Genomic DNA, 25,777 nt, shown 5'->3' with positions numbered 1-25,777 from the left:
AATTTGAGGAAGCAGAGATTTATTGCTTGCATGATTGGACCAATACTTACAACCTAGACCCACCTTGTGAATAAGGTAATTTTTGTATTCAGGAGGTGCTATGAATGAATTATAATCACTGTAGGATTGGTCCATTGACCATTTTTGTTATAATTTTAGGTAGTAATTCCCTATCTCTGGGTGTGAGATTGAAAACATCACCCCTCCCCTGTCACCTACACTGATTAGGTAAGCCAAAATCTAATTTATAGCTTATACTTTCATTTTGGCTATGCAACAGCCTTATACATATATTTAATCTGTTTCAGGGCCTTTGCTACTCTTCTGGATGCCCATATTATTAGTCCTGATGAAGACTCGCTGGCCAAGGTTTAATTTTCCATAAGGCCTCCAAGACAAGTCGAAACGTCGACGCCATAGAATCTTTGTCCTGGATGTTGTTATACACTTTTACATGCAATATAATTTTGGAAGCATTGTCTCCATAAGAAATTGTTTTGAAAATATTACACGCCAGGCCATCTGTAAATTGTTCATTGTGTAAATGTATTGTTCATGTATCCAAATTTGAAGTACTCTTCATTCTATGCTCTTTTTATATCTCTCTATTCTAACACGCTATATTCAGTTTCTTGCACATACTCTAGTTTGGGCAACCAAATTTCTTCTTCTGTACACTGAGATAGCTACGATTGCAATGAATTAAAATTGCCCTGGATTTATAATTATTGCTGTTGCTTTTTTGATTTGATTGTATACATATTATCATTGAATGTACTTGGGCTGATTCATTGGACATGCCCCATGACTAAGAGAAAGTGATCATTGTTTGAGTAGAAATAATTGTCTGAGACCATTGTCTTTGAATAGAGTCTATTGAACCAACAATCATTGACTATGGACAAAACAAATGGGTTTTCAGTAAAATGGGCTAAAATCAATCCAGCAGAAATTTCGAAAAAAGTTATAAGCAGAGCCCTACCTTGGTTGAATACTTGTTTGGCACCAGACTCTTCTCCTAAATTGATTATCGACAGTTTTCTGGAAATTGTCAGAATAATACGGGAAGAGCTGACTAGCAACCAAAAGTCCAAGAAACCAAAAACTAATGGCTGGTTTCATTTAGATTGTCGTAAAGCCCTGAATAATTTAAAATTAGCTCTACACAAGCCTGTTAGAGACCATGACGAAATCAAAACACTCAGAAAGGGTTATAATTTAGCTCTATACAATCGCAGGAAAGAAATTAAGAAAAAACTGTGGGCCCAACTTCAGGAGAGTTGTCTAACAAAAGACAGCTACCTGTTTTGGCGTACGGTTAAATCACCCTTTTTGGTTGATTCCGCCACTGCCCGCCATCTTGATGTGGCAGTGTCGGTCGAAGAGTGGGTAGCACACTTCTCCAAAATATTTGGTGGTCTACTTACACAGACCACCACTGAAGGTAGGGAGGTTGAAAATGGAAATACAAACCAGATCTATCCTATAGACCTAGTGTTTAGCCATGAGGAGGTCATTAAAACACTATCCTCTTCTAAGACTGGCAAGGCACCAGGCCCGGACGGGGTTCCTCTGGACATCTTTGCATACTGTCCTGATCTTTGGACACCTCTTATCACACAGGTTATGACTGCTGTCACAAATTTAGGCCTAATAGATTCTTGGTCCACCTCAATTCTCCTTCCCATCTTTAAGAAGGGTGAGCGTAATAACCCAGCCTGCTACAGGCCAATTTCCCTCCTGGATTCCTTGGGTAAAGTTGCGGGTCGGTTAATCATGGAGCGTCTCCAGGAATGGGCAACCACGAATAACATCATGACCGACCTGCAATATGGTTTCCAGGAGGGCTTTGGCACTGTGGAGCAGGCTCTAAATCTAGCCCTCTTGATTGGCAAATATGCAGGAGCCAAAGGGGCTAACCTATACCTAGTGTACGTCGACCTTAGCGCAGCTTTTGATTGTGTCATCCATTCAAAGCTTTGGTCCATACTCGGCAAGCTAGGAGTCGACCCCCCCCCTCATCAATTTTCTCCACGAACTCTACTCTGACGCCTCTGCTTTCGTCAGATACAGAGTGAATGGAGAATTATCACCATCCTTCATTGTTAACAGGGGGTCAGACAGGGCTGTGTCCTGGCTCCCTTCTTATTTAATCTGTATACAAACGGCCTAGAAGTGGCCATGCTTGAAGGGAGCCAGGACCTTCCATCTATTAACCATCACCCTATCTATGCATTACTATATGCAGATGATTCTGTCATATTAGCAAGAACTCTCAATCAACTTCAATCTCAAGTAAATAAGTACTGCAAATTTATATCTTTTCTGGGCTTAAAAGTAAACAAAAACAAAACTTTGGTAATGCATATTGGGCCTAAGGCGAAGAAAACCAAACCAATAGTCATCGATAATGTTAGGTTGGAAAGAACTAATATGTATCCATACCTAGGAATCCTAGTGGATGACAAATTAAGCTGGAAGCAAGGTTTAGTTAGTAAAAAATTGCTCTTTCAGAGAGCAACGTCAGCCCTAGTTTCCTTTTCAAGGAAATTGGGCAAGCCTGCTGCAGCAGAATTATTAAAAATCTACTACGCTAAATGCCATAGCATAGCCACCTACGGCGCAGGGGTCTGGGGGTACGCACCAGTTGAAGCCCTTCAAATAGTAGAGAATGGGTTCATAAAATATCTGCTGGCCATACCCCAAAGCGCCCCCACGTATGGTTGCCACATTGAGCTGGGAATCGATTATCTGATCGATAACATCAGGATCCAGCCGATCCTTTTGTGGCACTGTGTTTGGACCAAAACGCAGTGCCACTTAACCTGCTCACTCTTAACAGACTGTTTGGCCTTAGCTAATTGGCATAAAATACCATTGCTCCAGTACGTAAAGAATTTCCTAGGCGATCTGGATCGTATTGTATACTTCTGGGATCCATCTGTTCTGACGGACATTTCTAGGAAAGATTTGAAAAAACTTTGTCTCTCCCACCTTAGGGAACTTCGATTGACACAGGAAATAAACAAATCCTCAAACGCACATATTTTAAGTCTTCATACTTCCCTGGGGGTCCAGCCATATTTAAACTTTTACTTAAGTACTTATGATAAGTATTTATTGACTAGGTTCAGATTTAATACATTTCACCACCTAGTCACATATCCGAAGCAGCATGACTGGTCACATAACGAAATGTCCCTGTGATGAGACTTCGGACCAGTCAACAATTCATATAATACTGTTTTGCAGATATTACTTGATTCTGCGTAAGCGCTGGATCTTGCCTATAGCACACAATGGGTTTGAGAACGTGCCGGCCCGCTTATTTGGCACTACAGTCCTTGGACTCTGTACATAACGCAAAATGTGTAGCCGGTTTCTTAAAACAATGTCTTAATACTCGGCGCAGTGTTTGTGGGGTTTAGTTACCTGCGCTAAAATTATACCCCTAATGTCTATTGTTGTTTATGGACCTCGGATATAATGTCAATCCTGTAACGAATACAATAGAATTATGCCCAAAAATATTGTGTAGTGTAACTCATGGCACAGTTTACTGTTTCAAATGTACTTATTTGTAAAATGAACTTCTTTTTTAATCTTTTTAAAAACAAATGTATATAATGAATTGTGTTTTTATTAATTAAGATGCATCCAGAAAGTAGTCATTAAACCAGAGTATGTACTTTTTATGGTTATGTTAAATTGTAACCGAATAAAAGTTTTATGACTGACTGACAGGGGACTGAAATTGAAGTGAGTGACTCAGACACATCTGATGATGATAACATACCTCCACCTAGAAGAGCTACTGCAGGAGTAGGAGCTGCTGCTGGCCGTCAGGGACGTACTGAGATAACGTGCAATTACTTTTAGGTAACACAAAGAATTCCAAAACATGTATTGGCTTCTGAAGTGAATGTTTTTAATTTCAAAACATTGATGCTACTAATGTAGGGCAACATGTGCTGTTAATGCACAGGCACAGTTACATTATTATGAGTTACAAATAATAGGAAAATGAGTTTGTACATAATTGGAATCCACAAAATGTCATTTCTTGTGCTTGCGGCATTGAGCAGAGCGCTCCACAGATTCAAAGCTCCCCATGGCAGATGAATGTCCGGCATTCCTTCCACTCCTACGCTGTGTTAGATGTGATGTAGGAGTGGGGTTATTGCTACTCCTACTGGAGGTTCCCTCACTGTCTGCTGCTTCAAATAACTCCCTTGCGCCTGAGTTTGCTGTCTGGAGCAGTTCAACAGCAGATGTCACCTTGTCCAGGCCTATGGCAATGCTCTTTGTACAGTCACTGACCTCTCTCTGCATAGTAATACTACGCCTTGTAAAATTTGATGTGACACTACACAATCTGTTTATGGCTTTGGTGTAGCCATGCATCCTGGCATGGGCAAGGTGAGCTGCCCTGGTGCGTGACTCCTCACTACGTTCAATAGCCAAACACAGTCTATCCATTGATGAAGACATTGCTCTCATCCCATCTCCCATGCTTTCATGATTCCTATTTAATTTGCACAGCTGCCTGTTGATGGAACGTAGGGCCTTATGTTGTTGGCGCTGTACATTTAGCATGTTTTGCTCTAGCAATGCAAAGACAGTAGGATCATCCTCATGTCCACTTCTGCTGCTCCTAGATCTTTCCAAAGTATATACTCGTGACCTTCTTTGTGGATGTGTTTGCTCTTCAGGTACTTGAGGGACAACTGTTTCCTGAACACACTCACTCACACCCCCTTCTTCAATAACATCATCTTCAAAAGGAGGGAGAGGGGCCACATGTCTGCGCTTTTGCCTTGCAATTGGAGTGGACACAGTGTCATCATTGCTACTGTCTTCAGCAACAAAAGTATCTTGCTGGGGTGATTGATTGCCATCACTTTCATCCCTGGAATTTCTTTCCTGTGCTGTGGATGGAGATTGAGACATTTGAGTTTGGTGTATGGAGTACTTTATTAGCTTAATGAAGAATTTGTACTTTAAAACATAAACCATTGATAGTGCATTTCATCATTATTTTCAAGTGCACAAAGTGTACCTATTTCTTTCATTTGCAGTTTTACATGTAAAAGGCTAACTACAACTCCCATAATGCATTGCTCACTGTATGTGAATCTGTGTACCTAGTCTTAAGAATCTTACAAATGTGTACCTGTACTAATTTCAAGGACATGCATATCCCACATCTACAGTAACACACAAACATGCATCTTACCTTGTGCTGTTTGGGAAGGGTCAGAGCTGTCAATCTGCGCCACACCACTCACACTCTCAGGCAAGAGAGCGGCCTCCACAAGCTCCTCATTTGGAGAAGGCTGTTCAGCAGTAGATGTTCCACCTCCTGTCTTGCTGGACTCCTTCAGTCGTGCTGCAACTCTTTCCTTGGACCGTAGGCGCATATCATACCACCTTTTGCACAACTCTTCAATGGTACGTGTTGTTACACCAACCGAATTCACCTTCTGCTGTATGTCCAGCCATATTTTCTTTTTACGAGCCTCTGGCACTTTCAGTGCTTGTTTTCCAAAAAGCAGATCATGGCTGCAGGCAATCTCCTTTATCAATAATTCCTCTTCTTTTTCTGAGAACTTGTGCTCCCTCTTCATTTTGTCCCCTGACATTCCCTCCTGTGGGGTTTGAGACTCCATGACAAGGAAAACAGGTCTGCTCAGCTCCCAAACAGTCTTCCAACTGCCACTGGGTCTGGCTCAGGCAAGCAGGTGGAGGTAATTGATCCCACTTCCTGACTGTGATGTCATCACCCTGTTCCAGCATTGGCAGATTCCCGTTTTTGCGATTTCTTAATTTGCGAATTTCGCAATTTAAGAAATCGTTAATAATTCTGAGATTATTTTGCGATTTTTAAAAAATCGCAAAAAAATCACAAAAACCTACATACATCGCGTTTTGCGAATCTGCTTTTGCGATTCGCAAAAAATCACAAATACAGATTCGCAAACCACACTCTTGATACATCAGCCCCTAGATCTGTTCTTTAAAGAAAAATTGGGGACATTTGTATGGACATAACGCTGCTGCAGCAAGACCTCTGTAATACAACAGAATGAGACAAAGAAGCAATGCCAAGTCTATACGTGGAGCAGGATCAAATCCAGAAAATGAGGGCTACTCCAGACAGGCTATCGGCCATCTCCAGGCACCTGGACTGAAGATGCAAAGGGAAGGTGAAGCGTAACAATAGTAGAATAGTTAATGTCCCGCAGAGGGCCATTCCATGGAGGTCTTCCTGCCACTTGGTTGTGGACATGGGTGCTGAAAGACAATCTCTTTAAGTGCTTCATTGTTGAGCAGGCCATATTAAGGAAGTCCTGGTCCCCACCCGAGCCCATCACAGCTGGTCTTCTCAACTACAATGATAGGGATGGTATTTTCAGAGCTGCCCAAGTAGCCCATATTGAACTCTACAAAAACAGAAAGGTTGTGCTCTTTCCAGACTACACAGGTAGTGCAGCAGCAGTGTTGCTCTTTTTCTGAGGTGAAAAAAAAGTTCACAGCATGACTTATGCCTTGATGTTCCCAGTCAAACTCATGTCAAATTTGTATTCTTCAATACCAAAGGAGGGGTGGGACTTGGTGGCAGAACGAAAGGCTCCTAAAAGGAGTGGGGATCAGTCCAGCAACACTTCAATTGCTCGGAGGTCAGTGAGGTCCTCAAGGGTATGGCAAACACAATCAAAAAATTGCCAAAAGGCTGCTAGAGAGGGTGTCACAGGACAATACAAGCAAAGAGTATGCAAAGAGCATGCAAGTGATTCTGTAGAATTGGACCAGGAAAGAAGCTTACCAACAATTCCTGAAGCCTGGAGAAACAGTGTGTTGTACTTCTACAGTCTCCTGAGACACGGCCCCCAGTATGATGATTGCTTTGCCTGCAGCATTGACATGACTGTTTAAGTAATCCTGCATTACAGGGTTGCAGCGAGTCTACCTCCGATTTTTTGTCTGTCCTTTTTGTTGTAAAAGGTTACACATTATCAGGTTGATTGAGGTTGATGCATGCTTCAGGGACAGAAGTATAGGGTGGGGGAGTTGGACTATTTATGCTTTGTGGGAAGTTCTCAGTTTTGGTTTTCTGTTTGTAATCAGACATATTTCTCAAAACTACAAGCACTGGGCACTCGGGGAAACGCGACTTGAACTGGCCTCCCTGGACCAGGTGGGACTCAGGAGCCATGCATATATATATATGTTGCAGGCAGCACATGCTCCCGATTACTGCTGTGGGTGGTGTGACATAAGCACTCCACGCATTACAATGAGGAGCTCATGTTGGGAACACATACAGAAAAAACAGATCAGACATGTTTGTCCTTAACATGGCGCACACTGGCAAAATGAATGAATGCAGGGTTTTGTAAAGTGCAACAGCTACCCCAAGGAGTGACCTGGCACTAGTCTAAAGGCACATAAATCCAATCTCCAATTCCCGTTAAGCCATAGTGAATAGCCATGTTTTAAACAAAGCACTAATTGCTATTGTGACGGAATTGAACAGGTAGGGAATAACACTCATGTGCTGCCATAACCGTGAAGGGTCATCCCCTTGAGGTGGAACGACTAAACCTACGAATAGGTACTGGAAGGCATTAGAAGATCAAAGTATTCTCGAGGGCCTATGATTAGAATCCAATCAAAAAGATCTTTAGGCCAAATCCTTTAGAATAGGGTGAACTGTCAGAAGAGCTTTAAATTGAATCTGTTTCTTACTGTTAGCAAGTGAAGAAATGATTCAACACTTAGTTGCATTTAGGAATCTTCAAAATAAGTGGTGTAGTAGATTTTAGGTCAAGCTAGACAGTGTATGCACTGTCTCTTCGAGACCTGCTACAATCTTTCTGTGTACTTCTAGTCCATCCCCTTTCTTGCCACCGCTTTTCATTTGTCTTTGTTAGTGTCCTTTAAAAATCCTTGCTTGCTAGTGGTCAGTCCTGCCTCTTTGTCCTTCCTTTCTCTCTTCTGTTCCTCCAACAGAGCAGGGACATAGCACTGTCTCACTCCGCTATGGTTCTTTATCCATTCTTTGGGGAACAATTTTTTTCTGGTGTCCTTTCTGTTACTAAATGTCTGTAATAAGCTTCAGTGCTCTAGCTGCTCTCATTCAAACATAGCATTCTTCCTCCCATCTCCTCTCAATGCCACCATTGTGTTACTGCTGCCTCCCCCACTGTGGCTCCTGCTCCTTTACTTGAATTTTTGTAATTAGGATTTTTTGCAATTTTTGATCTCCGCTATCATTTATTTTTTGGGGTAGGATATTTGCTGGGTTAGGGCTTACTTTTAAGTGGGGTTGGACATGTTTTTTAGGTATGCATAAAAAGACTTTACATCCGACCCCCACTCTTTCCTGGCTTTTCATTGATTCCTGTGTGGGTCACTTACTTTTCCTGCAGTTCTATTGGCTGTAGCATATTTTCTTGCATTGACCAATGCTTTTCTTTCAAACATTCTTTTCCACCCGGGCGCCCAGCTTAATTTTTTAGGACGGCACCCGCTTTTACTTTCAGAATGGCATTGCCTGCATGTACTGCCACCCCAGGGTGAGAGGGTTCCTTGATGCTTACGTGACCTTGTGTCGGACAAAATAGCCAGAAACAAGGCGAGATGTACTTTTGGAGACACCGAACTATGGTGGAGAAGGCTTGTTTTAATATGCAAAATCTCAGGGGCTGCATTCGAGCATACTACGTGCTTTCTATCTGTTTTCCTGCCAGCAGTAGTGAGACCGATACTACAGCAACGAAGCTATCTTTGGAGCCGTCACGAGGGGCTCGCTAAAGGAATAACCACATCTGGCATGTTTCTCCAATGCCCATGCTGTTCTACGCACACGTAGCAGACGCAGTGCAGCCAAAGACAGCACTGGCAGAAATAACCAGCTGAGACAGTGGTGCGTAGATTTATCATCAAATAGAAAATGTTGTCACGTGTTCTTCGCTCTTGGGTAACAAGCTGAAGCAAAGTCAAAAGTTCACACCGAAGAATACTTAATTGCCAGTATACCCTGCTAAAACAAGCAGCCTTTTAAAGTGTCAAATGTCTGGCAATCTGCTTGGCCTCTCTTTCTACCACCTTTTAAATTCACACAGACAGTGAGAAACCTGGGCTATTATAGCCATGTTCGACAATATTTCACACCAAGGTTTAAAACCTCGCATTAAAACAATTCCCAAAGAAAAGCCATGATTCCACTAAGGCTTGCAAGTCACCATCTGCAAGTCAGGCTGCCATGCACACCTTCCTTGTTCATTATTATTACTGTTAGCTAGGTCGTGGTGGTGGTAGTAGCATTTTGCTTAAAATCACAAATGTACACAAGCATATTATTTAGCGCCATGCCAGTGATAAAGGGCACGCTACAACATGAGTGAAGTCTCAGAGCAGGGGAAGCAGAACACTCCCCATCGTTTACAAAACGGGCACCGTGACCTCTGTCAGGATCCATTGGAAACACGAACTAATTACTTTTTTTATTTTAAACAAACTTTATTAGGTTTATAAATCAAAACAATCACTTTGCATAAAACACGGACTAGGTACCCCCCTCCCAAACAATTCCCATACATTTGTGTATCTATCCTTAAGCATCTTTCCATGGTCCATCTTCATTGTATCCTTGATATTTTACGGTCACGGGCCAAGAATGCATCTCCCATGGCTCAGTGTGTTTCATGGAAAGTCCCATTGCTTAACCTAATAAATCTAACCTTTTTCTAACTACTCCCTTCCCCCCTCCCTCCAGGCATGCCACGTCCAGCATTTCTTTAAGTTTAACAATAACTAGTAAAAGTATGCAGTCGGCGGTCTCCAATTCTCATTTAATACAGGTTTTTGCAGACTTTCACTCTGGTCTCACTCACCTAATCCTTGTCGAATGTGAACAGGCATTCACCTCCACGTGCCATAAGGGGTCTATTCCGTACCCGGGTTCCAGGTTCTGTATCATCCCCACTTACATACTCCGGATCCTTTAATAATCCCCCCAAGTGTTCCCAAGCTCTAGCTGCTTCAAGTGCTCTTTCACTCCCCGCTCTCTTTGCTAGTTGTAGGCGCACTATCCCATCACATTCTGCTCACTTTATAAAATCTCTCTTCCATCTAACTAAGCTCGGGGTCCTATCGCCTTCCAGTGCATGGTGATTTCCCTCTTGGCCAACACCAACCCCTTGTCTATAAACCTGCTGGTAAGGATTAGTTACTTACCTGTAATCCTAGTTCTCTTCCAGGGGTATCCTCATCAAAGTCATAAGCACTAGAATATTCCCGCCCATGCGCGGGGACCCCAGAAACACAATCATATATGTGCCCCACATATATATCTCCATATATATACATATATATATTCACTGAAAAAAACATAGGTTTCAGGCCTTATATAGTTAGGAATTAGCATTTAAAAAACCTTTAAAATTCACTCAAAAAACTATAAGTTTTAGGGGTGTTAGAGTTAGCTGGACATTTCACTCATACAAAACCATTGAAATTGCTCCTATGTAGTTAGTTGTACTAGCTATATTTCGCGCACCCGCAATCCACTTCTGATGATGTCACATATTGCACAAGTTACTACTTGTGTAACAATATATCTGTAAGAGACATTAGTTAGTGATAGATTCCTTACCTTAGAATATCCCCAGGCGTCAGACTGGATCCGGAAATTTTTTGCGTAGCAATACCCCTGCGCGTCGGTAGGCGTCGTCTGCGGCTCCTCGTCCGTCGTCGGCGTCGTGAGCGCCGGAATGACGTCGTCGGAGTACTTAGATGCCGCCCATGCTCGCTGACGTCAGTTCTGATACACAGCTTTTCCGCGCCAGATACGCAGAGCCATGATAGAACCAACACTGGTGCCATGAAACTAGGGCCCTGAAAGGGGATGACCTTAACCCTAGATATCGGTTCGCAGAACGGGGAGGATGGGTGGGTCGGTAAGGAATCTATCACTAACTAATGTCTCTTACAGATATATCGTTACACAAGTAGTAACTTGTGCATCTGAAAGAGACACGTTAGTGATACATTCCTTACCTTAGAATAGATACCCCAGCAATACCAACCCCGGTGGTGGGTCTGCGAACCAATATCACACCAGAAAGTCCTGGAGGACGGAACGGCCAAAGAAGCCATCCCTCCGGACTTGACTGTCCAGGCAGTAGTGTCTTGCGAACGTGTGCAGTGAGGCCCACGTCGCTGCCAGGCAAATGTCCTGTAAGGGGACTCCTCGGCCCAGGGCAGTTGTTGTTGCCGTGGCACGAGTGGAATGAGCCCGCAATCCAGCAGGGGGCTCCTTTTTCGCCATGGAGTAACATGCCTGAATACACAAGATGATCCACCGCGAAATGGTCCTCTTGTGTACCGCCTTTCCCTTCTTCACGCCCACGTAACCAACAAAGAGTTGGCCATCCACCCGGAATTGGCGTGTGCGATCTAGGTAATAGGAGAGCGCACGTTTTGGATCAGACGGTGGCGCCTCTCTTCTTCTTTCGAGGGATGCGGAGGCGGAAAGAAGGTGGGCAAAGTAATGGACTGCCCGATGTGGGAGGCCGTGACAACCTTGGGCAGAAAGGAAGGTCATGTACGCAACACCACCTTGTCAGGATGAACAGATAGGAAAGGTGGAGTAGAAGAAAGAGCCTGGAGCTCACTCACCCTCCTGGCAGAGGTGATGGCGACCGGGAAAGCAGTCTTCAAAGTGAGAAGACGGAGAGGACAGTTATGGAGCGGCTCAAAGGGAGCACACATCAGTTAAGTGAGAACAAGATTCAAGCCCCACTGGGGCATCACAAAGGGAAAAGGAGGGAACATGTGTGTGATGCCCTTCAGAAATCTATTTACAATGGGGGACTTGAATAAAGAAGGCTGATCAGGGAGCCTTAAGAAGGCGGAAAGAGCAGAAAGGTACCCTTTAAGAGTGCCCAGAGCAGAGCCCTGCTGGGCAAGGGAAAGAAGAAAGAGCAGCACTTCCGAAAGGGGTGCAGAGTGAGGATCCACAGCCTTTGCTGTGCACCATGCCACAAATCTGCTCCACCTGCAGGCGTATACCGACTTCGTGGAGGGACGCCTGGCTGCCAGAATGATATCACAGACTTCAGGAGGCAAGTCAAATGGCCTCAACTGTCGCCTCTCAATCTCCAAGCTTGTAGGTGGAGACTGGACAGGTTCGGGTGCAGCACTGTCCCCTGCTGCTGCGACAGAAGGTCCTCCCGAAGAGGCAGACGAATCGGGGGATCGACTGACATGCTGAGTAGCTCGGGATACCAGTATCTTCGTGCCCAGTCCGGAGCCACAAGGATAACTTGGGCCCGGTCGGGCCTGATCTTCTTCAGCACTTTGGGCAGAAGTGGTATAGGCGGAAAGGCGTACAACAGACCGCAACTCCACTCGCGACGAAAAGCGTCTCCGAGCGAGTGCCGCCTTGGAAATTCCAACGCGCAGAACTGATGACATTGCGCGTTCTCTTCTGTGGCGAATAGATCTAACCAAGGCTCTCCCCATTGCTGAAAGACACCTTGCGCCACGTCCGAGTTCAGACGCCATTCGTGATCCATCATGCAACGACGGCTGAGTTTGTCTGCCCTGGCATTCAGAGAGCCTGCAAGGTGTTGAACCACCAGGGTCACGCCCTGACGTTCCAGCCATTGCCATAGGCGCAGAGCCTCCAGGCATAGGGTCCATGACCCCACTCCGCCTTGTTTATTGCAGTACCACATGGCGGTGGTGTTGTCGGTGAACACTTGCACTACACTCCCCCGAACAGAGGGGAGGAATCCCTTCAGTGCTAGACGAATCGCCCGCAGCTCCAACATGTTGATATGGAGCCGGGACTCCGCCGGAGACCAGAGGCCTCTGATCTCCGCCTCTCCCATATGGCCCCCCCAGCCCTGGAGGGACGCGTCCGTCACAACTACGTGCTCCGAGTGGGGTAGGGAGAGGGATCTGCCACTGACCCAGTCGCGGTCCGTGAGCCACCACTGCAGTTGTTTCGCAGTACCCTCCGAGATCAAGACATGATCGGACAGGTTGCCCTGATGCTGGGCCCACTGAAACTTCAGGTCCCACTGCAGAGCCCACATCCGCCACCTGGCGTGATGCACCAGAAGAATGCAGGAGGCCATCAGCCCCAGAAGCCGCAGCACCAACCTGACCGAGACTCTGGATAACGGCTGGAAGATGGGAATCAGAGCCTGAACATCCCGAACCCGCTGTTCGGGTGGGTAAACCCGAAACTGCGCCGAGTCGAGAACCGCTCCGATGAAGAGGAGCTTCTGAGAGGGGCACAGGTGTGACTTCGGCACATTGATGGAGAACCCCAGCAAGTGCAGGAGGTCGGCTGTAGTCTGGAGGTGGGTGACGACTACCTGGGGCGAGCCCGCCTTCAACAACCAGTCGTCGAGGTAGGGGAAGACTGACACCCCCTGCCTGCGCAGATGAGCTGCGACCACCGCCATCACCTTCGTGAACACCCATGGGGCACTGGTAAGGCCGAAGGGGAGCACGGTAAACTGAAAGTGCTCTTGGCCTACCGTGAACCGCAGGTAACGCCGGTGGGCCGGCAGGACGGGGATGTGGAAATAAGCGTCCTGCAGGTCCAACGCTACCATCCAGTCTTCCGGGTCCAGGGCAGCCAGGACCTGAGCCAAAGTCAGCATCTTGAACTTCTCCTTCCGGAGGAAGCCGTTGACGTTCCACAGGTCCAAGATCGGGCGTAGGCCCCCTTTGCCCTTCTTGGGCACCAGAAAGTAGTGGGAGTAACATCCACACCCTACTTCTGGCCCAGGAACGCGCTCGATGGCCCTCTTGGCCAAGAGGGCCATGACTTCCTCTTGCAGAAGTTGCAAGTGATCCCCCAACACGCGGTGGCATTGCGGTGGCATTGCGGTGTCATGGATGGAGGGGATGCCTCAAAGGGGAGGGAGTAGCACCTTCGGACAATCTGCAGCACCCACCTGTCCGAAGTGACTGTGCGCCAGTGGGAGAGGTGATGGCGAACCCTGCCTCCCACAGGCGTCACATGGGCCTGAAAACTTGGACTAGTAATGTTTTGAGGCAGGTGCTGCTGAGGGAGGTGTGGATTGGCCTCGCCGTGGTCCCCGACCGCCGCCACGGCGGTTTCCACGTCCGCCACCGCGCTGTTGGACATTCTGCGGCGCGTGGCTGGTAGTACGTGTGGGGGTGCCCCTTCCGTGGCCACGAAAGGAGCGAAAGGCACCCGATTGCTGGCGTGCGGCCGTAAGGCCCAAGAACTTGGCCGTAGCCCTGGAGTCCTTGAAATGTTCCAGCGCATGGTCTGCCTTGTCGCCGAAGAGGCGACGGCCATCAAAAGGCATGTCCAGGAGTGTGGCCTGGCCATCGGCCGAGAAGTTGGCGGACCTCAACCAGGCGCGGCGTCGAACCGCCACTGTCGTTGCCATCGCCCTGCCCAGTGAGTCTGTGGTATCCAGCCCACACCGGATAGAAAAGCGTGCTGCATCTCGGCCTTCCGCAAGGGCTTGGCCGAGTTTAGCCTGGACCTCCTCCGGGCATTGTGGCAGCACCTCCGCAACCGTGTCCCACAGAGTGTGGGTGGCCCAAGAGACAGGCGGTATTCACAGACCGCAGCCCTAAGCTAACAGACGAGAAAACCTTCTTCCCGAACTGTTCGTCTCTCTTGGATTCCCTGTCGGGTGGGGCTGACGGGAATACGGTCTGTGAGTTTGAGGCCTGGATGACCAGACGCTCAGGGGTGGGGTGGGTGGACAAAAAGCATGGGTCGCCCGGGGCTGGGCGGTAGCGTCTGGCCACGTTCCTATCTACAGGCGGACCTGTGGCGGGCTTGGACCAAGTGCCCACAAGAACATCACACAAGGCCTCATTGAACAGCAGCAGGGGCTCACTGGAGCTTGACTGCGGTTTGAGGACCTCAGTAAGGAGGTTAGTCCTCACGGCCGCGACGGGGAGCTTAAGGTTTAAGGCCTAAGCTGCCTTCGTCAACACTACACTATATGTAGAGCCCGCCTCCAAAGCCACAGTCGGAGGTGAGCTAAATCCAGTGTCTGGCGAAGTGTCAAGACCACTGGCCTCCCCAAGCTCATATGTCCAGTTCTGTTGAGACTGGCAATCTAGTGCCAGAGGGTCCTTGGACCCCTCCCAATCTTCCTTGTCACCTGTGTCCTGTAAACCAGGATTAGCAGACAGGGCCTCCTCGTGGAGATAAAAATCCCCAAAGGCCGACGAAATCGGCGCCCAGCGGCGCCCTTCCGGCGCCTGAGTCGGACCGCAGGAAGCATTGGGGGCGGCAACCACAAGGGCGCCGGGGGCGACACCCGTGGGGACGGCGCCGGTGAGGTCGTAAGGTCGACCGGCGACGTCCCGGATCCGGAGCCGGATCCGGCGAGGTCCTGCGGCGCCGAGACCGAAGTCGCCGGCGGCGCCAGGGCCGAAGCACCCGACAGCGTCGGGCCGAAGTGCCCGACCCGTTAGAACCTTCAGATGGAACCGTTGGGCCCGAAGGCACCCTGGGAACCGACTGAGGAGGAAGGGCCCTCATGGCCATGAGGTACCTCTCGACCTCCTCTGGCGTCGCGCCGTGCCCAGGGTCCCAAAGGTGTGGGCGGCGACACTAGCGACTCCCGCGGAGCCGCGTGGGTGGTGTCGCCCGAGCCCCCGGCCGCATCGTGCGAGCATCGGGGTGGGTCGGAGGATCGAGGAAGTCACTCCGACCTCTCATGCCTCTTACCTGAGGACTTGGAACCAGACGATCGGTGTCCACTCCCGGAGCTTCGATGACTCCGACCTCACGACCTGTCCCTCAACCTCCCGTGGGACCGGGACCGGGACCTGGAGCGGCGCGGGCCGACTACCTCAGCTCGAGTCGCTTGCGGGACCGCTCCCGCCTAGCCTTCGACGTCAGGGCCTAGCAGTCGGAGCAGGTTCGATCATCATGGTCGAGGCCTAAGCACTTCAGGCACCGGCGATGGTGGTCCGGGACAGACATGAGTCGGTCACACTTCGAGCAAGGCTTGAACCCGGGCATCCCTGGCACCAATAGAGTCGAAGACTCGACAAAAAAGAGTGATCAAAAAGACCAAAAAGTTCAGTCAAAAATTGACTGAGGGTAGAGCTTCTTCCGGATCTGCGCTAGCTGTCGCGGAAAAAAGAAGAACTGGCGTCAGCGCGCATGGGCGGCGTCTAAGTACTCCGACGACGTCATTCCGGCGCTCACAACGCCGACGACGGATGCGGAGCCGCAGACGACGCCTACCGACGCGCAGGGGTATTGCTACGCAAAAAATTTCCGGATCCAGTCTGACGCCTGGGGATATTCTAAGGTAAGGAATCTATCACTAACGTGTCTCTTTCAGATACATCATTCATGACATGGTCAGTGACATCACTGATGACACCTCAAATGACATCACTGATGACATCACTGATGACATCATCTAGTGAACTTGGTTTGCTTCGTTATTTAAATATGCATTATATATATATAGCAATTTGCATTGAAGAATGAGTGGATATAGAAAAATAAGTATTTGGATGGAGGATTTAGTAGCAGTGTAATTGACTGTTCACTTGACCAATTTATAGTGTCTCACTAAATATAATGGATAGTGACTAAACTGTTTGAATATCTGTATCACTTTGTCAGTTGTTGTGTAAACTAGTTCTCCAGTTGGTTACTAGCTATGTGAAAGTCTATATTAGTTATTGATTAGTTAACTGAGTATTTGTATGGGAGAGTGAATGTGTGTGTGGTTCGGTGTGACTTCCCAAAAATGTGTGAATAGTTGATACACTAGATATATGAAGTTAAAACTACATGTTCTAACAGTTGTTTGGGTGGGTGAATATCTTTATGGGTGTGGTGATGAGCAAATATATTTCTCAATGGTACATGTCCAACAAACTAGAAAAATAAAAGGCAGTGTATGTGTCAGTTGTATATAAATAAGTATACAGGCATACCTTGAAGGAAATAAGAACGCCCTGAAGAAGTTCTGTTGTACAGAACGAAATGCGTCGGCTGGCTGTGGTACATAAACTTAAGGAAAATAAAAGCATTTGAATATACACCAAGATTCAGCGCTTGAAAAAGGACTCTAAGTGATATGATTTGATTGGACTTATTGTGCAAGTGGTGCTGTGCCAAACTTTGGAATATTCTCCACTACTCTCTACTACTTACTCTCTACTACTCCACTACTCTCTAATACTCACTCTCTACTACTCATCCTCTACTACTCTACTACTCTCTACTACTCTCTCTACTACTCACTCCCTAGTACTCACTATCTACTACTCTCTACTACTCACTCTCTACTACTCTCTACTCTCGACTACTCACTCTCTACTACTCTCTCTCTACTACTCACTCTTTACTACTCACTCTTTACTACTCACTCTCTACTACTCTCTACTACTCACTCTCTACTTCTCACTCTCTTCTACTCACTCTCTACTACTCTCTCTCTACTACTCTCTACTACTCACTCTATACTACTCACTCTACTACTCACTCTCTACTACTCACTACTACTCTCTACTACTCACTCTCTACTACTCTCTCTCTACTACTCACTCTCTACTACTCTCTACTATTCTCTCTCTGCTTCTCACTCTCTACTACTCTCTACTACTCACTCTCTACTACTCACTCCCTACTACTCTCTACTACTCACTCTTTACTACTCTCTACTACTCACTCGATACTGCTCTCTACTACTCACTCTATTACTTACTCTCTACTACTCTCTACTACTCACTCTCTACTACTCTCTACTACTCACGCTAATTTTCACTCTGCTACTCTCTGCTACTCCCTCTACTGCTCTCTACTACTCTCTACTACTCATTCTCAACTCCCTATTACTCACTCTCTACTCTCTTACCTCTCTACCTCTCTCTACGTCTGTCTCTCCTAGTTTCTACCTCTCTACCTCTACCTCTCTCTACACGCACACATATACACATATATATATATGCATATATATGCATATGCATTTATATATATGTATGTATGTGTATATATATATATATATATATATATATATACATACATATATAAACATATATAATCTGAATATCTATATAAATACAAATATAAATGCATGCATACATATACATATATGCATACATATGCATGTTATTTACATGAAAGTTTTAAAAACACTAATAAAAGCAAAGCTAAAAAGCCACCTCATTACAAACAGAATGGCTTTAACTAAAACGAGGGCGAGATGTATTGCATTTTCAATGCTTGTTTACTTTGGTTCCATCAAGAAGGCATTCAGATGTGTCACACATTTGCCATAAATTCTGAATGTTAGCACTCTAGTTGCTCATTAGATCACTGTAGTAAAGCTACTGCTCACCAGGGAAGTCTGCTGCTTGTATTCAAAGTGCATGTTTCAGTCTGCATGTCAGAATTTTTTTAATGAAATAAAAGAGGATTTGAAAAGTCACTCAAAATGTGCCCTAATGTTTTTTTCTGAAGCACTAATCATACTTTCTATGGCAAAATAAACCCCCTCATTTTGTTCCTTTTTAAATTAAATGTTTTCAGACTTACCACTTCATTCCAATCAAGATGGCTTCTGGTGTGCCATACTTTTGTCATAAGTAAGACTGTTAGCACTCTAGTTGTTCTTTAGAACACTCTGGGACATTCTGTCATTGGGCTATACTTGGGCTACATCTGGGTGACATTTGGGCTACATTTGGGCTCTTTTGTCTCTGGTGGCCATCTTGGGAGACTGCATGTCAGAATATTTTTAATGAAATAGAAGAGGATTTGAGAAGTCACTCAAAATGTGCCCTAATTTTTCTTTCTGCAGCACTAATCATACTTTCTATGGCAAAATATACCCCCTCATTTTGTTTCTTTTTAAATTAAATGTTTTAGTAGTTACCACTTTATTCCAATCAAGATGGCTTCAGGTGTGCCATACCTTTGTAATAAGTAGGACTGTTATCCCTCTAGTTGTTCTTTAGAACATTCTAGGACATTCTGTCATTGGGCTATACTTGGGCTACATCTGGGTGATATTTGGGCTACATTTGGTCTCTTTTGTCGCTGGTGGCCATCTTGGGAGACTGCATGTCAGAATTTTTTCATGAAATAGAAGAGGATTTGAGAAGTCACTCAAAATATGCCCTAATTTTTCTTTCTGCAGCACTAATCATACTTTTTATGGCAAAATATACGCCCTCATTTTGTTCCTTTTTAAATTAAATGTTTTAAGAAATACCACTTTATTCCAATCAAGATAGCTTCAGTTGTGCCATACCTTTGTAATAAGTAGGACTGTTAGCGCTCTAGTTGTTCTTTAGAACACTCTAGGAGGTTGCAGTAGAACACAAAGGAATCAACTGACAGTCTCTGTCCTTGTTGGATGTACATGTTTTACTGAGAATGTCAGACTTCATTCTCACATGACTGAGAAAGATAATGTGAATTTACAGAAAATATGCTTTCAGTTTATCTTATAGATCCCCTTCCAAACCACTGTGGGAAAAGCATGAGATAATAGTTTTCTTTCAAACATGATTCATGATATCCCAGCAGAAGGCTTTTTCACATGGTAAAATCACCGTAGAACACACCACAATTCATAAAATGAATACGGTACCATCAACAAATGATTTATAATGTAACTAAAGTCCTAAAACTCTCTATTAACTACAATGCTTTTTAATGAAGTGCTATCATGTATATTGGTCCCAAGATGGCTGCCAACACTTCTTGGATGAAGTGCTGACAGCCAATCAGATCTCACAATGAGATGTGTGGTTAGGCTCCGCCCAGATATATATGTGTTTTTGAAGTTAATTTTCATAAAAAACACTAAAGCAATTTTCACCAAATATAGAAAAGGCACTTCTGCGTACCAGTCCCTACAATTTTGCAAAGTTTGGTGTAATTCCATTCAGCGGTTCGGGCTGTCGCCTTGTCTATTCCTCCTATGGAAATTAACATGGGGAAAACACGTTTTGAGACCCCCCTTTTTTCTCGGCCCCCGCATGACGAATCCCCTCGAAACTTCCAGGGAAGAAGTGGTGCAGAGCTGGCCTAAATTTTTGAAAATTACACGCAAATTCCTCAACCGGCGCCAAAGTTATTCCCAATAGAATGTTGCGGATTTCCTATGGTAGCTAGGTCCTAACTATATATGCCTCCTGGCTATCGCCAGTAGGTAATTAATATATATATATATATATATATATATATATATATATATATATATATATATATATATATATATATATATATATATATATATATATATATATATATATATATATATATATAAACTCGTGCAACGCCTTTGCACAGAGTCCAGTACGCAGACGCAGTTGAATAAATCCACAGCCAGTCTTACATGGATATTCTTCTTTTTATTCCATTTTCATAGTAAAGTGCAGAGGTGCAACAGAATGCCGTACAGACGCGTTTCGGGCGTGAACGCCCTTGCTCACTGTCAGCGGGTAAGCGGCTGAGTACAGGTTTAAATAATGCAACAACTGATTAACACATCGCGTCAAAACACTACCAATAGTCAATTGACATAGAAAGTGGACTTCAATTTACGTTTGGCTAGTTTACACCATGCATTTGCGGCGGCCATGTTAAAATGGTAACGGTGTGATTAGAATATTGCCATTATCGCATAACACTGGTATATGCATACAAATATACATATAATTAAGGGCATTTCCGCATAGGTCAACATCTAAATACAAGGAAATTCTATTATAAAGTGCTAATGCATAGATTCAATAGAAGTGCAAAAAAATTTTTTTACTGTGCAAATACGCAAACCAACTAATTTTATCATGTGCAAATACGCTGTAAACAGATACTCTTCTTTACATCTTAAAAATGAATTTCCTCCAAGATGTACTTCCTGCCCTTGTAGTTTATCATTCAAAAAGATAAATCCAATGCTGGTAATGCACTACCATAATAATCATACATTTGGTCCAAAAGGCATTCCACTTGTAAAATGTTGGAAATGGCGAGTGGATATTGGTAACAATCAGTTGATAAGTATGCAGAGAGTTGTAATACATGATCATGCATTAAAAAATCGAAAGATAATCCTACATACACAGACCGCTGAATAACTAAAGCATATTAAAGTGAAGGAGTGCTAGAATGTCCTGATCAACATGGAAAAGACATCATGGGGTATGGGGAAAAAAACAAATCAAACAACATGTTAAAATATGCGATTGCATAATGAATCAGTTCATTGAATTTTCTTGAAATGCCCAAATGTGATTCGAGTTGGTATAATAAATCTTACATACAAGGTTGACATAGGTCCGTGCCACAGACCAACGTCTTCCCTATTATATCTAAAGCAAAAAACAAAGCGTGGAAATATCGTAAATATAAATGTGGGAACATGATAATGCACCAACAGGACATGACATTAGGACTGATCAATACGGATGACTGCCTGCTCTAATAGTGAAAAGATGCCATATTGGCCCATGGTGCTGTACAGAAACAGGGTATATATATATGTATGTATGTATATATATATATGGGGAAGTGGGTCGGCGGTTGCGCACACCGCTTCCGTTAAAGCCCCTGAAGAGAAGCAGATAGAGCTTCGAAATGCGTCGGGCAGATCCCGTACGGAGCGGCGTCTACGAGTGGATCCCCGTCCTCACCTATACATAAACCAAGCTGCTGTTCGCGTGCTACTCAAAGGTGGACACCTTCGAGCATTGATGTATACGCGGCCGTCCAGCCGCGGAGTATGCACCAACCCGGTACCCTGGGGGTCACTAATGTGAAGCAGCAGTCGTACTTGGAATCGAGGACGGGCCCACTTGTGGAGTCCATACAGGACTTGATTGTGTGCTTCCCGGACCACACTTCCCAGAATGCACAGTCTCATTTGAGCCTCCCATCGGTGGGTGTGCTATACATTAAATGGGGAAGTGGGTCGGCGGTTGCGCACACCGCTTCCGTTAAAGCCCCTGAAGAGAAGCAGATGGAGCTTCGAAACGCCTCGGGCAGATCCCGTACGGAGCGGCGTCTTTGAGTGGATCCCCGTCCTCACCTATACATAAACCAAGCTGCTGTTCGTGTGCTACTCAACGGTGGACACCTTTGAGCATTGATTTATACACGGCCGTCCAGCCGCTGAGTATGCACCACCCCGGTACCCTGGGGGTCACTAATGTGAAGCAGCAGTCGTACTTGGAATCGAGGACGGGCCCACTTGTGGAGTCCCTACAGGACTTGATTGTGTGCTTCCCGGACCACACTTCCCAGAATGCACAGTCTCATTTGAGCCTCCCATCGGTGGGTGTGTTATACATTAAATGGGGAAGTGGGTCGGCGGTTGCGCATACCGCTTCCGTTAAAGCCCCTGAAGAGAAGCAGATGGAGCTTCGAAACGCGTCGGGCAGATCCCATACGGAGCGGCGTCTACGAGTGGATCCCCGTCCTCACCTATACATAAACCAAGCTGCTGTTCGCGTGCTACTCAAAGGTGGACACCTTCGAGCATTGATTTATACGCGGCCGTCCAGCCGCGGAGTATGCACCACCCCGGTACCCTGGGGGTCACTAATGTGAAGCAGCAGTCGTACTTGGAATCGAGGGCAGGCCCACTTGTGGAGTCCATACAGGACTTGATTGTGTGCTTCCTGGACCACACTTACCAGAATGCACAGTCTCATTTGAGCCTCCCATCGGTGGGTGTGTTATACACTAAATGGGGAAGTGGGTCGGCAGTTGTGCACACCGCTTCCGTTAAAGCCCCTGAAGAGAAGCAGATGGAGCTTCGAAACGCGTCGGGCAGATCCCGTACGGAGCGGCGTCTACGAGTGGATTCCCGTCCTCACCTATACATAAACCAAGCTGCTGTTCGCGTGCTACTCAAAGGTGGACACCTTCGAGCATTGATATATATATATATATTCACTTAAAAAACCATAGGTTTCAGGCCTTATATAGTTCGGAATTAGCATTTAAAAAAACATTGAAATTGCTCCTATATAGATAGTTGTACTAACTATATTTCGCGCACCCGCAATCCACTGCTGATGATGTCACATATTACATCATTCATGACATGGTCAGTGACATCACTGATGATATCACTGATGACTTCTCAAATGACATCACTGATGACATCTCATTTGACATCACTGATGACATCACTGATGACATCATCTAGTGACTGTGTGTTTCTGTAAAGGTTAAATATGTTTTACATATTGAAGAATGAGTGGATGTATAAGTGTCTGGATGAAGGATTAGTAGGTGCGTGACTGACTGTATGAGCGAGTGATTAAATGTGTCTTACTAAATGCATGGGTTTGTGACTAAACTGTCTGAATGTGTGCATCAGTATGTCTGTTGTTGTGTAAGCTGCTGCATGTGTTGATCAGTAGCTATATGAGTGGCTATATGGGTTATTGATTGGTTGCCCAAGTATTTGAATGGGAGACTGAGTGTGTGTGTGGGTGGCTGGGAGGTGTGTGACTCTGTGCATAGATGTGTGAGCAGTTGATTCACTAGGTGTATGAGTTCAAGAGTGCATGTGGAAACAGCTATATGGGTGGCTGACTGTGTGCATGGGTGTGTTGGTGAGTGAATGAATATCTCAGTGCTACATGTCCAAGTAAGTACATATGTAAAACACAGTGCATGTCAGAGTTGGCATATATAAATGACTATACATGAGAGGCAGTGAATGTGCGAGTGGCTGTATGGATCATTGTGTACTTGTATCAGTGATTGTATGAGAGAGTAAGTATGTGTTAGTATATGTTTGAATAAGTAAGGTGTTGTGTATATAACTATAGTTGAGGAAATGGAAGTGTGATTGATTCTTTGCATGACTGACTAGGTGTGTGAGTAACTCCATTGATAAGTGGCAGTGTGTGAGTGTCTGTATAGGTGTATGAGTGCATATGATAGTGTTGTATTGATGAGTGACTGTATGTATGAGTGATTCTATGGGTGAATGAGTGAATGTGTGTGTAGACCTAGGAATCAGTGAGTGCGTGTGTAGTAACTGGTATTGGTGTGTCAATGGTTTCAAGAATGGTAATCTGTATTTAACACTGGGTGTATCAAAGGTTACATTAGAGTGTGAGGAGGTGCATCGTATTATCACATGAATGATATCAGTGATGTGATGTCAAATGAGATGTCATCAGTGATGTCATCAGTGATGTCATCAGTGATGTCACTGACCATGTCATGAATGAAATAATATGTGACATCATCAGCAGTGGATTGCGGGTGCGCGAAATATAGTTAGTACAACTAACTATATAGGAGCAATTTCAATGGTTTTTTAAATGCTAATTCCTAACTATATAAGGCCAAAAACCTATGGTTTTTAAGTGAATTTGCAAGGTTTTTAAAATGCTAATTCCTAACTATATAAGGCCTGAAACCTATGTTTTTTTAAGTGAATTTGCAAGGTTTTTTTAAATGCTAATTTCTAACTATATAAGGCCTGAAACCTATGGTTTTTAAGTGAATTTGCAAGGTTTTTTAAATGCTAATTCCTAACTATATAAGGCTTGAAACCTATGTTTTTTTCAGTGAATTTGCAAGGTTTTTTAAATGCTAATTCCTAACTATATCAGGCGTGAAACCTATATTTTTTTTCAATACATTTCAAAGGTTTTGTAAATGCTAATTCTATTAGCGGATAAAGTTTATATATGTTATTATCCTTCTGGGACCACCTGAGCAGCCATCTTGTTTCTCAGGAGGAGTGAGGCACAAGAGAGCACAAAACAAGAGTGGAAAACGCCAAAAGGGGGCAGAGTTGAGACCCCCTGGCCCCCTAGCCCTTTTCAGGGGGTCCCAGAAGGACCACCAAGTGCAAAAAAAATTGTATTTATATTTTAAATCGCTAGGTACGCGCACGGTACGCGTACCGTACGAGTAGGGTGTGTGTACCCCGCAATTTGTTTGAATTTTTTTTATTTGCCCTTGGGGGGTCCTTTTGGGACCCCCTGAGAAGGGCTAGAGGGTTGGGGGGTCTCTACCCTGCCCCCTTTTCGTGTTTTACGCCGGCGGGGGGGTGGCGATGATTGTCCGGTCGCCACTTAAATTTCAGCTCCTTCCTCACCCCCCATTCCTAATGTGGACTACCTGGTGGCCCGTTCCCTCAACCTTCCTTCCCCCCTCACTGTGGTTCTTGTCTATCGCCCCCCTCAATCGATGCCTTCTTTTGTAGCCTCCATCCAGGAGTTGCTGGCCACCCTCGTGGTCAACAACTCCTCTGTGCTCCTTCTTGGTGACTTTAACTTCTGGCCAGGAGACCCTAAGGAAGATCTTTCTTCAAAAGACTTCTCTGCCACTCTTCAATGTCTGAACCTTACCTCTCACGTCACAGCCCCGACCCACGTGCATGGCCATATACTTGGCCAAATCTGGTCGTCTTGTCACCTTGCCTTACCTCCCTTCATCTCTCCTTGTGTCTGGTCCGATCACTCTATTATTTCCTTTTCTGTTCACTTAGGTGTGGTTGACAAACCCTCTCCCCCTAAAAACCTTCTAGCCCGCAACTGGAACCAAACCGACCTTGATTTCCTTTCACTCTCTTTGGTTTCTTCTGCTCCTGATCTTACTTGTCTCCCCCTTGAATCCCAGGCCAAAGCCTTAAGTACATGGCTTGCTGCTTCGTGTGACCGTGTGGCCCCGCTTAAAAAGATCAAAGCGGTTCGTCCATACGACGCGCACAAATGGTTCTCCACTGAGCTCAAAGCACTA

At 45.3% G+C, this 25,777-nt stretch overlaps 2 protein-coding genes across 2 annotated transcripts in view; both read right to left on the bottom strand.

Annotated features, from left to right (window-relative positions):
• LOC147708073 (potassium/sodium hyperpolarization-activated cyclic nucleotide-gated channel 1-like) overlaps window positions 1-25,777 on the bottom strand; it is a 2,256,393-nt gene that overhangs the window by 1,467,576 nt on the left and 763,040 nt on the right. The window lies entirely within an intron of this gene.
• Window positions 3,909-25,777, bottom strand: part of LOC147708074 (uncharacterized) — a 38,285-nt gene continuing 16,416 nt past the window's right edge. Inside the window, exons 2-3 of the mRNA XM_086925103.1 lie at window positions 5,237-5,648; window positions 3,909-4,928 (exon numbers count right to left, since the gene is read on the bottom strand). Of these exons, the coding sequence (XP_086781229.1) occupies window positions 4,057-4,928; window positions 5,237-5,648 (1,284 nt within the window). The 3' untranslated portion in view covers window positions 3,909-4,056. The remainder of the gene's footprint in view (window positions 4,929-5,236; window positions 5,649-25,777) is intronic.

The sequence above is a fragment of the Lissotriton vulgaris genome, chromosome 6, assembly GCF_964263255.1.
Source record: "Lissotriton vulgaris chromosome 6, aLisVul1.2, whole genome shotgun sequence".
Lineage (NCBI taxonomy): Eukaryota > Metazoa > Chordata > Amphibia > Caudata > Salamandridae > Lissotriton > Lissotriton vulgaris.
This window is presented reverse-complemented; position numbering and strand designations above follow the sequence as displayed.